Source organism: Schistocerca americana, chromosome 3 (assembly GCF_021461395.2).
Source record: "Schistocerca americana isolate TAMUIC-IGC-003095 chromosome 3, iqSchAmer2.1, whole genome shotgun sequence".
In the NCBI taxonomy this organism is placed as follows: domain Eukaryota; kingdom Metazoa; phylum Arthropoda; class Insecta; order Orthoptera; family Acrididae; genus Schistocerca; species Schistocerca americana.
Window position 1 is genome coordinate 370,662,024 of NC_060121.1, and position 15,402 is coordinate 370,677,425.

Here is a 15,402-nt window from a genome sequence, read left to right on the forward strand (position 1 = left end):
ACTATGTATATGCCGATGACTTGCTACTTATACATTTCTCCCATCCCTCCAGCAGGCTATGAATGCTGTGCCAAAAAAACAATGGAAGATCTAGGATGGAATCTAATAATATTATGGGAAGGAAAGTTGCTATTCATCATATAGCTATATGGTAAGTAGCAACCTTCCTTCTCATAATATTATGGAGGAAAAATAAAAAGAGTCCCTCTTTTGAAGTGAACCAGTCAGTGAGCCATTTTTGCACTTTTTCATATGAATCGCTGCATTGTTCAGCGAGTGCATGTCCCGGTGATGCAAATAGATGATAAGTGGATGGAGCCAACTCTCGAGAATAAGCCGCATGCCCCAGCATTTCCAAACTGAACGCCTTGATTGTTTCCCTGACCCATTTTGTTGTGTGTAATGGGGCATTATCATGGAGCAATATGAGTTTGTGCTGCCTTTTTTCGTATTCCGGTCATTTTTTATATGATACTCTATTTAAATTGATCATTTGCTGTTGGTAGCATTCAGTGTTAATGGTGTCATCAGGTTTTTGCAGCTCATAATAGATGGCACCCTTCTGATCCCACCAAACACAGAGCATTGTCTTTTTTCCAAAGCGATTTGGTTTTGCAGTGGATCTCGACGGTTTGCATGGATTCACCCGTGATTTACGACACTTAGGATTCTCAAAATATATCCATTTTTCATCACCTGTCACTATTCAATGCAGAAACAACTTGCTGTTGTATCTGGCAAGCATTGTTTTACAAGTGGTCTTTCAATTTGTTTGCTGTCTTTCATTCAGTTCATGTGGAACCCATTTTCCCAATTTCTGCATCTTTCCCATAGCTTTCTACTGAAGAGAAACAGCTTTCTGCATCACATTCAATTATTCCATGAGTTTCTGTTGAATTTGAGCAACATCTTCATCCGATAAGGCCTGCAATTTGTTGTCTATGAACTTTTTTGGTGGTTTCCCACACTTGTCACTTTTCACGTCAAAATCACCACTTTTGAATTTTTTGAACCACTTGAAACACTGTGTTTTTCCAAGAGTATGTTTGCCAAAAGCTTCAACAAGCATCTGATGCAATTCTGCATCAGTTTTCTTCAAATGATAACAGAAAACCAATGCTGTACACAAATCATAGTTCATAGGCACAAAACTCGACATGTTTATGGGCTTAAAACAGATACCAATGTATGGATCTTGCTCTTCCATCTGAGCTTCCCAGGGTGTGAGTCATGCTTGGGTAGCTCAGATGGTAGAGCACTTGCCTGCAAAAGGCAAAGGTCCCGAGTTCGAGGCTCGGTCCAGCACACATTTTTAATTTGTCAGGAAGTTTTGTGTTTTGTTTTGTTGAAGTGAAACACCAGTGGTATTAATGAAACATATATACCATTTGGCATGCCTTCTCGATGAAAAAACAGTTCATTACAAAAGACATTGGTTTAAGTACTTAAGATTTTTGCTCACACTTTTAGAAATCAGAAGTCCTTACATTTTTTGTCATTTTATGTCTTTACTTACCCTTGATATCTCAAAATTTCTACATCTACATCTACATCTACATCCATACTCCGCAAGCCACCTGACGGTGTGTGGCGGAGGGTACCCTGAGTACCTCTATCGGTTCTCCCTTCTATTCCAGTCTCGTATTGTTCGTGGACAGAAGGATTGTCTGTATGCTTCTGTGTGGACTCTAATCTCTCTGATTTTATCCTCATGGTCTCTTCGCGAGATATACGTAGGAGGGAGCAATATACTGCTGGACTCTTCGGTGAAGGTATGTTCTCGAAACTTTAACAAAAGCCCATACCGAGCTACTGAGCGTCTCTCCTGCAGAGTCTTCCACTGGAGTTTATCTATCATCTCAGTAATGCTTTCGCGATTACTAAATGATCCTGTAATGAAGCGCGCTGCTCTCCGTTGGATCTTCTCTATCTCTTCTATCAACCCTATCTGGTGCGGATCCCACACCGCTGAGCAGTATTCAAGCAGTGGGCAAACAAGCGTACTGTAACCTACTTCCTTTGTTTTCGGATTGCATTTCCTTAGGATTCTTCCAATGAATCTCAGTCTGGCATCTGCTTTACTGACGATCAACTTTATATGATCATTCCATTTTAAATCACTCCTAATGCGTACTCCTAGATATTTTATGGAATTAACTGCTTCCAGTTGCTGGCCTGCTATTTTGTAGCTAAATGATAAGGGATCTATCTTTCTGTGTATTCGCAGCACATTACACTTGTCTACATTGAGAGTCAATTGCCATTCCCTGCACCATGCGTCAATTCGCTGCAGATCCTCCTGCATTTCAGTACAATTTTCCATTGTTACAACCTCTCGGTACACCACAGCATCATCTGCAAAAAGCCTCAGTGAACTTCCGATGTCATCCACCAGGTCATTTATGTCTATTGTGAACAGCAATGGTCCGATGACACTCCCCTGTGGCACACCTGAAATCACTCTTACTTCAGAAGACTTCTCTCCATTGAGAATGACATGCTGCGTTCTGTTATCTAGGAACTCCTCAATCCAATCACACAATTGGTCTGACAGTCCATATGCTCTTACTTTGTTCATTAAAAGACTGTGGGGAACTGTATCGAATGCCTTGCGGAAGTCAAGAAACACGGCATCTACCTGTGAACCCGTGTCTATGGCCCTCTGAGTCTCGTGGACGAATAGCGCCAGCTGGGTTTCACACGACCGTCTTTTTCGAAACTCATGCTGATTCCTACAGAGTAGATTTCTAGTCTCCAGGAAAGTCATTATACTCGAACCTAATAAGTGTTCCAAAATTCTACAACTGATCGACGTTAGAGATATAGGTCTATAGTTCTGCACATCTGTTCGACGTCCCTTCTTGAAAACGGGGATGACCTGTGCCCTTTTCCAATCCTTTGGAATGCTACGCTCTTCTAGAGACCTACGGTACACCGCTGCAAGAAGGAGGGCAAGTTCCTTCGCGTACTGTGTGTAAAATAGAACTGGTATCCCATCAGGACCAGCGGCCTTTCCTCTTTTGAGCAATTTTAATTGTTTCTCTATCTCTCTGTTGTCTATTTCGATATCTACCTTTTTGTCATCTGTGCAACAATCTAGAGAAGGAACTACAGTGCATTCTTCCTCTGTGAAAAAGCTTTGGAAAAAGACATTTAGTATTTCGGCCTTTAGTCTGTCATCCTCTGTTTCAGTACCATTTTGGTCACAGAGTGTCTGGACATTTTGTTTTGATCCACCTACCGCTTTGACATAAGGCCAGAATTTCTTAGGATTTTCTGCCAAGTCAGTACATAGAACTTTACTTTCAAATTCATTGAACACCTCTCGCATTGCCCTCCTCACACTACATTTCGCTTCGCGTGATTTTTGTTTGTCTGCAAGGCTTTGGCTATGTTTATGTTTGCTGTGAAGTTCCCTTTGCTTCCGCAGCAGTTTTCTAACTCGGTTGTTGTACCACGGTGGCTCTTTTCCATCTCTTACGATCTTGCTTGGCACATACTCACCTAACGCATATTGTACGATGGTTTTGAACTTTGTCCACTGATCCTCAACACTATCTGTACTTGAGACAAAAGTTTTGTGCTGAGCTGTCAGGTACTCTGTAATCTGCTTTTTGTCACTTTTGCTAAACAGAAAAATCTTCCTACCTTTTTTAATATTTCTATTTACGGCCTGGCTTTGTCAGGGGAAAAATGCTAAAACTTGGCTGCAAATCAGGGAAATGTCAAGGAATTTCACTCGGGGTATCTTGTGGTAACTAAGGGTGGAATTGATTTTTGCTACAGGTTTCACAAACAGGGATTTTAAAGATCAGTTCAGTTTTATGAACTAAGATTTTGTTTAAGCCTGGCTTTGTAATATAATAAAAAAATGGTAAAAAATGTTATTGTTTTAAAAGACGCTGACTCTTATAGCCCATAGCATCTTATAGTCTGTAAAATATGGTAAGTGATGCAAACTGCAAGAAAGTGGAAAACCAGAAAAAGTGTGAGAGTAGTAAAAATTTAGTGGGCAACTGCTATGAAGTAAAAAAAGAACTGAACATACTAAAATTTCCATGTGATAGTTCGACTTGTTCCAAATAACAGACAGATAAGAAACCAAAGGTGAATGTGGTCAGCAAAAATGTGCCAATGTACTTGAATCGCAGTCTAACCTAAAACCAGACATACAAAGGAAAGTAATCATCCTTGGTGACAGTCACAGTTGCGGCATTTCTTCCCTCATAATTAAAACTTAAAATATGTGTGCAGCAGTGTTTATCAAGTTTGGTGCATCATTTACAGAAATTAATAAACTTAAGAAACTCAAAAATAGGTGATCTGTCTTCCAGTGATTTTGTTATACTTATCAAAGGCTCAAATAATATTTATAAGAACAGAACGTCTGTAGCCACATGGGAATTGAAGAAATGTTTGAGCCTGGTGACATATACCAACGTCCTAGTTTTCAACATTCCACACCACTGTGAGTTGCAAAAACATAGAAAGGACCCATACATGGTAATTATAGTGTGGTAGCAGTAGACCTTAATCGCTGCGCCACAGTCACTTGGTTGGAACATGGCTAACGTTACGCATATTACAGTGAGCAGTGAACTTCAAAATCAATTTTCTTGGAAACCATCGCTAAAAAAGTGGATAGCCTCATACTCAGGGAATGTCCCTCTACAACATATCTGAGACCCATCAAAATCCATTATTTACACTTCTGATGGTCCCCTTGTCAGTTTGGATTCAGGCAAAATTCATCTACATTGAAAGCTGTTGAAATCTTTTTTTGACAATACTCAGTGCCTTTGAAGTAAAATCATGTGTTGATGCCCTACTAATCGACCTAAGGAAGGCATTTGACTCTGTGAGTCATTAAATTCTAAAAGATAAACTGAGGTGCTGTGGTATTCGAGATAAAGGACTCGCCATTATAGAAAAGTATCTTAACAGTAGGAAGCAGAAGGTGCATGCCTCAAGGTTCTGCTTATTGTTTATAATCCATATTAGTGACCTATCTAGCATCATGCCTTCTAAATCTTTTCTGTATGCTAATGATGTCACTTTCATTGCGACTGGAAATAACATAGAGGATCTAACGGAACAAAGCAAAGCCAAACTAAGAATTTCTAAGACCAGGTTTAAAGACAGTAAATTAACTGTAAATCAAAATAAAAACAAAAATGTAATTTTTAGTTTATGCAATACCAACAGTGATTGTTTGTTGGTTAAACTTCTTAGTGTGCACTTGGTTTCCAAATTAACTTGGACCTCCACGCAGATTCCATATACACTAAATTGTCAAGAGTCATATACCTGTTACATAAACTTAAGATCATGCATGAGAGAAAACATTATGCTCAACTCATATTATGTATTTTTTGACAACCACATAACATAGTTCATACTGCTTTGATGCAATTCCACTGGGTCAAAACAGGTTTTTATGTTGTAGAAAAAGTGTAGTGGGTATTTTTAAAAACAAAGTATCTCGTAGGGCACTTTCCAAAAAAGTGTGCCTTGACAGTCCCATCATTATTTATACTTAGCTGCCTAGTTCACACAAAAGGAAACCACGAGAGCAACAGATTAAGGCAATCATTTCATTGTCACAATACATGTCACAAAGAAAAGATTGATCAATCCTTTACAAGACTAACAAGACTCACATTAGCTGCACATGTTGTTGTTGTGGTCTTCAGTGCTGAGACTGGTTTGATGCAGCTCTCCATGCCACTCTATCCTGTGCAAGCTGCTTCATCTCCCAGTACCTACTGCAGCCTACATCCTTCTGAATCTGCTTAGTGTATTCATCTCTTGGTCTCCCTCCATGATTTTTACCCTCCACGCTGCCTTCCAATACTAAATTGGTGATCCCTCGATGTCTCAGAACATGTCCTACCAACCGATCCCTTCTTCTAGTCAACTTGTGCCACAAGCTCTTCTTCTTCACAATTCTATTCAGTACCTCCTCATTAGTTATGTGATCTACCCATCTAATCTTCAACATTCTTCTGTAGCACCACATTTCAAAAGCTTCTATTCTCTTTTTGTCTAAACTATTTATCGTCCACGTTTCACTTCCATACATGGCTACACTCCATACAAATACTTTCAGAAACGACTTCCTGACATTTAAATCTATACTAGATGATAACAAATTTTTCTTCTTCAGAAACGCTTTCCTTGCCATTGCCAGTCTACATTTTATATCCCCTCTACTTTGACCATCATCAGTTATTTTGCTCCCCAAATAGCAAAACTCCTTTACTACTTTAAGTGTCTCATTTCCTAATCTAATTCCATCAGCATCACCCGCTGCACATACCTTGGAGTAAAAGTGTTCAGTGCACTGCTGCCAGAAACACACACTATCTCTTTAAAATTATTTAGAAATATTCTGCTAAATTGGCTTAAAAACAAGGCTTCCTACACCACAGAAGAATTTTTTGATTGTGCAAAGGGAGATCTAAAATATTAACCTATAATCTTTATATGATTGCATGCACATCTACATGTTTTAACCGTTTTCTTTATTATTATATGTACCCTTATTTATTACTCAATTTGTACAGACTATTAACATCAGTAGCATCCAATAAGCTTTAAGGCGAAATAAATAAAAATAAAAGATAAGGTTTATGTGTTTTCTAAGTGAACATCAGGCAAAATAGGCTGGTCTACTTCAGATTGTCACTCTCATATCTCCCTCTGGGATGGAATAACAGCAGCAAAATAGGGTAGCTTACTACTGACCACATAGAAAAAGCATTAAGCAGCAGACATAGTGCATTTAAAGTACCATAAAATGGGCTAACTTCAACTACTTTTGAGGTTTTCTTTTATGAATTTTAATGTGCAGATGTTTACTAAACATTGAGATTAAATTCATATTCTTGAAGGAAAAAAACCATGTTTCACAAAGTGCCTAGCACCCAGTGCACATTGGCCTATCAATTAGTCATATGATTTTGAAATGCATCCCTATTGGTTTTTGAACATTTTTGAACACATTCGAAGTTGATTTCTGAATGAATCATAAGTTGATTTTTGAATGCGTGCATAGTCTACATAATGTCTCTGCCAGGGGAATCCCCATTGCATCAAAAAACAAAAAAACTTTCCCGCAGACAGAAGGGGGTGGGGATATATGAGTTGAGCTGAATAAACCCAACTGTCTGAATGTCAATCACTGTTTGTTTATGTTGTTGACTGGGTGTGCGAGTGATCACCATTTTTATGATTATTAGCAAAATCTATAGATTCATACTACTGGAGTGGAAATAAATGACTACCAGAAATAACAGGTAAGAAAGGTTACATGTTAATGTTCTCACTGTATTCAAGAAAATGAAATTTTCACAGAAAATTTTTGCCAGATTGCTACACTACTAAGGGCCAGTTGTACAGCCCCCGATTAGCAGCCCCTTAAGTTCTATTCTTGAAATAGTGCAGAAAACTCATTGTATGAAAACATAATAATTCCTAATCAGAGAATAAATGTGGGATAACTGAACTGGTGGTTCTGGCAGGATTAGTGAAATTAACCAGAGAATATGTTTTGACAATGGCAGGAGTAGTTACAGAATTAGTGAAGACAAGATTGTTTGTTAGAACAAGAAAGGAGATGAAATGGGGATGTCACACAAATTATATGGAAGAATATGATGATTCCATATTTCTATTAGGATTTCGTACTACGTCTTTTCAATCTCATGCTTGAGAAACTGGAGCATATGAATTAAATGTGAAACTATTTCCTAACATAAAACATTTTGCTTGTAATAAGCTTAATAGGCATCTGATATTGGTACTTGGTGAATTATATTCTGTTATGTTATCTATGTATATGAGATAGATAATAATGACCATTTGTGCCAAAACAGTCTTGCTTATTTGGCGTGTGCTATAATTGCTGCATTATAAGAAAAACCTTTTTTTTTATCTAGCAGGCAGTTACAAAATAGACCTAATCAAATAGTGAAACTACCCCAGCCTTGGGTACTCTCTGTATTAGCAGCTTCTTCAGTATTAGACAACATTGTGATTTTTCATGTAGCAAAACGATTGATGAATTTATTTGCGGTAATAGATTCTTTCACAGACAGGAAAGCATATTGTGTAAGGCTGTAGGAAGACCAGAGAAAAAAATGCTGGGACATAAGGATTGAAGAAATGCGTATTGTCTGGCTTGTCACTTGTCTTTACTGGTTTTATGTTTCCTCTATTTAATTTTATGTCACACAAAGGAGAAAGTTATTGGTTAATAGGCAATAAAGAGCACATATTTTCTGAAGATTTCTTATTGCCCTGGTTACAAGTAATCCTATTCACTCTTAATTGTGAGGGTTTGTCCTGAATACAGGTTTGATAGCTTCCATTACAAGTCTGAATTCCAGAGAGTGAATTACAGTGACGTGCAGTAGAAAAATACTGTGTAAAGAGGTGTGGCACTGCACTTTGGCACACTTATGGCCAAATAATGTGTCTTACATTTCCTTGAAGTTATGTGTTTTATATATAAAACTTTTCAGAAAGATGTGCACTATAAAATGAACATATTTTTGAAAAATCAATTTAAAAAAAAAAAAAAAAAAAAAAATTAACATCCTATCTCAAATGCTCAAGGAGGTTGGCAGGGGTGGGGGTGGGGGGAGGGGGGGGGGAGGGGGGGGGAGGGGGGGGGGAGGGGGGGGGGGGTAACTGACTGGATGCATTTTGTTTGCTGTATAAAATTTATAGTTGTGGTTGAAGTTTCCTGAGAAAGCAGGATAACTTTGGGCATCAATGAAATATTATGGAAACACAATGTTAAGGCCACCTACATTAGCATCAGCCACTTACAATAAATACTATAAGATCACTCTAACTTCTGCTAATGGTCTTGGACTAAATGTTGTATAACTGTTTTGGACTAAATCTTGTATTAGGAAATTAAATACACAAATAATTTTGTTACTCAGTGTATTGAAAAGTAAGTTGGAACAACATACTAGTTAATAGTTTAAATATAGTTCCTTTTTTTCATAAGACTTTCAGTTCACTGACTGACAGTATTCTAACACATGAATATGAATGTACTTCCACTTGAATACAATATTTTGAAATATGTGTAAACTGTCTTCCACATTCTTGAAAAGATATGTCACAAAATTTAAGCATTTCAGTATATAAATTTCTAAACAAGAATAGTGATCTGAAAATTAACAGACTTCCACAGAAAGGATGCAAAGATGCCTGATTTTTCCTGTATCAATTTCCTTAATTTTGTCCTGGAGGGTTGTTCAAGGTACAACATGTACAAGGTGCTATCCAATATATCTGAGAATTTTGTTATACCAGTCAAATAAGTAGCAATATGACATTCTACTGCTAGGTGTCTCAAGGTATATGTCGTAGCTGCTGTGGTCCAAAATCACATCATTTGGGTGCCTGCACTTGTGAGTTGTTTTGGTGCACACACTTATGAGTTGTAGTGGTGCATATCAGGAAGTGTTTCAGTGCATCTGTGAATTATGAAATCGGTAACGTTAAGGAGCTATGGATTTGCATCAAATTCTGTCCCAAGGTGAAGAAAACAGGAGCTGAAACCTACCAAATGCTGACAGAGGTAGTTGGTGTGAGTGCACTGAGTCAAGTAAGAATATTTGAGTGGTTTGTGTGCCTCAAGAAAGGCCAAGAATCTGTAGAAGATGACAGACATTCTGGTTGACCGTCAACATCAGAAATGATCATGAAATTTTGTAGCATGATAAACGAAGACCTAAGGCAGACAGTTCAAGATGATTGTAACAAACTTGGGCTGTCATATAGTGCATGTCAATGGATTTTAGCCAAAGAACTGAACATGAGATGAATTGCAGCGAAGTTTGTCCCTCGCCTTCTCAGCATCAACCAACGAAACCTCAGTATCCAAATATGAACTGAGCTGCAACAAAAATGTCAAGAGTGTCAAAATTCTTATCCAGAGTCATAATAGGTGATGAATTTTTGGTTTATGGTTGTGATACTGAAATGAAGCAGCAGTCTTCAGAATGAACAACACCATCTTCTCCTAGGCCAAAAAAAAGCTCGACAAATTTGCAGCAACATGAAGTCAATACTGATCATTTTTTTCAATGTTCAGGGAATAGAGCATAAGGTGTTCGTTCCAACTGGTCATTCTATCAATGGGCAGTTTTACTGTGAGGTTTTGAGGTGACTGAGGAAAAATGTTCTCTACAAACTGTCACAGTTGTGGAAACAGAAAGACTGGTTGGTGCACCATGGCAACACAACCATGCACGTATCACTTGTTTTGACATAATTTGTGTCCAAAAACAACACTGCTATGGTCTCCCATCCTCCCTACTCACCAGATGTAGCCACATGTGACTTCTGCATGTTTCTGAAGATGAAAAGGGGATGTTTTGACTCAATTGAAGACATCCTGCAGACTTTCAGGGGTGCTACCAGAAATAGGAACAACACTCTGATGACTGCATGAATGCGTGAGATGACTACTTTGAATGTGATGGAGGACATTAATATTCTGATTTTTACAGTGAAATTCTTGAATATTTTTGGTGGCACTTCATATTTTGGAGGCCTGGTGTAATTATGTTTTCTCTATCAGAATCCCTTCTAATGCATTTTGGTAAATCAACTTGGTTGCAATTACAATAGATGCGCCCTACTACTTTTCTTATATACTTTCAGTGTTGCTGAAGGTACCCAGGAAATTCACATTGGTTATCTTAAAACTAACTGAAACAAACACTAATTGTTGCTTAAGTATATTTTTGTGTGTATATATTTAAATGTACTTACAAGCAGTTCTGTTAAAGAGGTAATGGTTTACAAAATCAGGCTTCAGCTGTGCAGAAGTTTGTTTTCACAGTTTAAAGCACTGCATTATTCTGCACTGTGTGGACACCAGTTATCACTGTATGGCAGCTTTTGCGCACAAAGTCAAGTGAAACAATGAGGATCTCTGAGACTGTCAGCCACTGGACACTGAACTAAACTAATCTCTGCCCACACGGGCCATGAAGGCCCAACAGTACCGACTGGCTACCTTATCATCCTCCGCACATAGACGTCACTGAGATGCGGATATGGAGAGGGACATGGTCAGTACACTGCTCTCCTGAGAAATTATGAAAAACAAAAAGTGAGAGAGAGGGAGAGAACTACTAATTGGCCTTTTCTCCTGTACAGTTTTGTCAGCCATTTAGTGAAATAGTGCAGAAAAATGTTTTTGTCAGCAAGTTCAGTAATGCTAAAGATATCAGGTTCTGATAGGGAAATGCAGCAAAGAAGAATGTGATGAAATTCTTACCTGTGTATAATTTTTTGACAGAGATTGTATTGTCAAGGTACAGTTCATAATGTGGTCCAGTAGAACCGAACAGCTGGTGGTGGTATGGCTGATCATAAAGTAAATACAGTTATGAAAATGAGCAGATATAACTTGATCAGCCATCTGCATTATCTTTATTTTGCTTGGCTTATTTCAGTACTTGCAGAGTCTATCAATAACTGCCTATAATGATCATAGCACTAACAGGAATATATAATGGGTTTAATCATGCTTACGCAAAGCGGGTGCATATTTAATCTATACATATCAGTCTATGGTAAAAATACTGAAGTTGTTCATGCTGTACCATCAAAGTAAAGTAAACAACACACAGCTCTAATTCAACTGAAAAATAAGGGTCAGAGAACTGAATCCAGTGAACATGGGGAATTCAGTGTTGTCATTTCTGTCATCATATTATATCTTAACACTTCAAAGCCTCTTGAGTATAGTAGATATGTCCTGGTAGAATGTAAATACTTCAAGAGAAAAGGAAACCACTCATTGAAAAGCAGTCAGACACAAAATGGAAAGAAAAGTTGCTAGATTTTGAAATAATCCTTTCTCACTCTAACCCAAGAAAGAATTACTCTGTAAACTGATAAGTTTTCTTTACTTTTTGCACCTCTCAGCAACTCATTGTTTCTGCTTTCTGGTGAGTCATCTCCTTTGCTGCTGAAGTATTTACAAAGCTTCATATTTATTTATTTGAATGAATTATTTATCTGTTGCAGATGTCTGGTGCTGCTTGATCCTGATGTTCCCAAGTTTGATCCTAATCTTCCATTCTATAGTGACCAACTTGCATTAGGATTGGCAATGAATGTATATAAAGATCAATGCTGGGGAAGCTATAGATACACTTTGCAACCACCAGAACCAAAATCAGTAATGACAGAATATGCTTACATTGACATACAAAACCCTGGAAATTTGTCTAGTCTGTGTTGGTTGCAGGCAGAGCCACCACTCAGCAGCAATAAAGTGTGAGTTAAAAAGAAGTACATCTGTTTCCTGATTCATTGTCTTTCTTTGCAGGTACCTCTACAGTCACATCTATTGTGATATGCAGTAAAATAGTGCATATTGGTATCGTTATGAAGAACAACAACATTTAATACATATGTTTGTAGCAACTTTCATTTTTTATGTCAATGGAAGTAATCAGTTTTTTTAAAATGTTGTATAATTGGATAGACTTACCCATCTGGGTGACTTTTAAGCATTCTTGCCATTTCTTAAATCTCACCAGTCATTTTCCTTCATCTGTCTCCCTTCGGCTTTAACCCTTCTACCAGGAGAAAGAGCCACTAATTCTCCTGCTGCTGTTGGTGAACGGATTGTTTTTGTCTATCCAATCATATTAACTTTTGTTTTGTGTATGATAGTAGTACTACTCATACAAGGTGTCTAAAATCCTGGAATTTTATCAAGCAGGTACATGTCGACAGCCTCCATTAAATAGTGGGTAGCCCAAACACTCTCATTTCTTATGTATTGATGGTAATGTATGCTTGCTTGTTAATGTAGCCTTGAAGACAATAGTAGTCCAAATGATTTAATAATAAAAGCAGTGACAGTCTTGTTTGTCAACAAAGACCTTCACTTACTCTTAATGTAACTCTGTGACTTGACCAAAAGGGCAACAAAATGCTGACCTGCCACTGTGTCATTGTGTCTTAAGGCATCATTTAGATGAGATCTGGAGGCACATGTGATCAGCACATCACTCTCCAACAAGATGTGAACTTTCCATATCTTGGCTCCATTATATCTCATTCAAGTAACTCTTACAAAGGAAATTTCCCTGGCAGCATCAGTAATTGAATCCAGCTTCTCCGCATAGCAGTCAGACACATTACTGTTCAGCTATAGAGGTTAACTCACAACTTATTCTTACATAAACAAAATTTTTCAAAAGCAGCAACATATCCATGTTGTGACTTAAAAACACTAAAAAAAGTAAGAATATTTTATGTATGTAGAGATCATTTAGCACAAATATCATGTTTAATTAATGTGTCATTAATTTGTATCTTTAAGAAGTGTGTGTGTGTGTGTGTGTGTGTGTGTGTGTGTGTGTGTGTGTGTGTGTATGAGTGATTATACAGAAAATATTGTCCATTGAGAAGTTACAAAAGGTATTTTGTTCAACAGGGACATTCCAGAAAATTCTTTCTCTGTGTATTTTTCTGCTTTGAATTTCAAGGACCTTATGATGGCAACTGGAAAACTCCCAATTAATGTTATCTCAGGACAATTATCAGAACAGGTGAGCTTTTCATGAAATAGCATTTTTAAGAATAATTTATTTAGTTTTATATAAAAATAATAAAATCACCTATACAGCAACATGTAGAAGTAGATTAACTACAAAACATTTTACCTCCTGTGTAATGATGGTGTACCCAAAGCAACTCAAGGGAGCTAAAACAAAACTTTAAAATAAGAGAGAGAGCAGACAAATCTCTCTCTCTCTCTCTCTCTCTCTCTCTCTCTCTCTCTCTCTCTCTCTCTCTCTCTCACACACACACACACACACACACACACACACACACACTATTGTCTCTCAACACAACTTTCCAAGTTATTGTGCCTGATTTATTTGTTTTTTCTTCATTTTTCCTTTATATATGAAAACACACACATTTTTCACATATATTCATATTTACATCACATTCATTTATTTGATTAGCTTTGCAGTTATACTTTTTTTTGTATGGCACATACCATGGATCCTTGCTCCTACCTATGGACAAAATGAGGTGATGTTCTGGTTAAGGTTGTGGAGTCACATTCAGGAGAAATTTGGTTCCAGTCTCCCAATCTGGCTCTGCAGATTTATGTTTTCCATGATTTTCCTTCTTCCGTTACTTAAATACAAGGTGGGTTCCTCTAAAAGGATATGACTGATTTTTTTGCTTATCTTTGTCGTATCCAAGGTTGTGGTTCAAATGGCTCTGAGCACTATGGGACTTAACATCTGTGGTCATCAGTCCCCTAGAACTTAGAACTACTTAAACCTAACTAACCTAAGGACATCACACAACACCCAGTCCAAGATTGTGCACCATCTCTGATGGACTCATTGTTGATGTAATATTAAACTTTAATTGTCCTTCCATTTACTTCCTTTAACAACGGAAAATTTCCCTGTATCTAGCAAAAAATCGGTCTCATGTAATGTTACTGGATTGTTATTAAATCATGTAAACCTCCCCACCCCATCTCCATAGTCCAGTAGCCTGATCACTTAATTTCCCTGTCTGGATGTGAATCTTCCTTTCACAATGGTCTCCATCTGCTCAAACTTCATGAACCCTTAGCTCTCACCAGTTTACTACTTCAAAATCATAGCACCTTGAAATTTACATTCATGATCTAATTTTAGTCTCTCCATAAAATTCTTCTGCTTTGCAATTCCTAATTACTAGATCCCTTAAATATGCTTACTTCTGAACTATTACATCAACCAATACAAAACAACATTAAAAAGTATCTACCCTATTAGCCACTTCTCACACCCTGGAATATCCCTATGCACTATAATGTTGCTCATCTGTGTCCATCAGACATTCCCTTTACCCTCTTATAACCAACTAATCCTGTCTTGTTTGCTAATCTATTACACATAGAACCTAATCCCAGGAGTTCCTCTTTTTATCCAGTGTAAACCAGAACCCAAACAGACCTCAAAGACAAATCTCAAAATGGCCTCCAAACTCCTAGTGATAAAGAAGTAAGATTTCTCTACAAGGCCTTTAGCAGTAGTCCCATTTCCAAATGTAATGATGGTGGGTTTATCAAAAATACACTTTCCTTTCCCCATTTACTACAATGGAAACATTTCTTTTCCACGTGTATGAGAGATTAGACTCAGCCCAGTGTTGACTTTGAAGACTGGGTATCTCAGTTTTATCTCCATTCGACTGTGATCCATTCATACTTCCACCTAACCATCCATCAGAATCCTGTATGGATGTTTGGCCTCCAGTCTCACTCACTTTATTTCTGTGGATGCTTCCACAATAAGACCAATCTCACAAAAGCTGAAAGAACAGCTATTCACT

At 37.7% G+C, this 15,402-nt stretch overlaps 1 protein-coding gene across 1 annotated transcript in view; it reads left to right on the forward strand.

Annotated features, from left to right (window-relative positions):
- Nucleotides 1-15,402, forward strand: part of LOC124605524 (fatty acid synthase-like) — a 135,820-nt gene that overhangs the window by 11,625 nt on the left and 108,793 nt on the right. Inside the window, exons 3-4 of the mRNA XM_047137268.1 lie at nucleotides 12,067-12,318; nucleotides 13,490-13,604. Coding sequence (XP_046993224.1) covers nucleotides 12,067-12,318; nucleotides 13,490-13,604 — 367 coding nt within the window. The remainder of the gene's footprint in view (nucleotides 1-12,066; nucleotides 12,319-13,489; nucleotides 13,605-15,402) is intronic.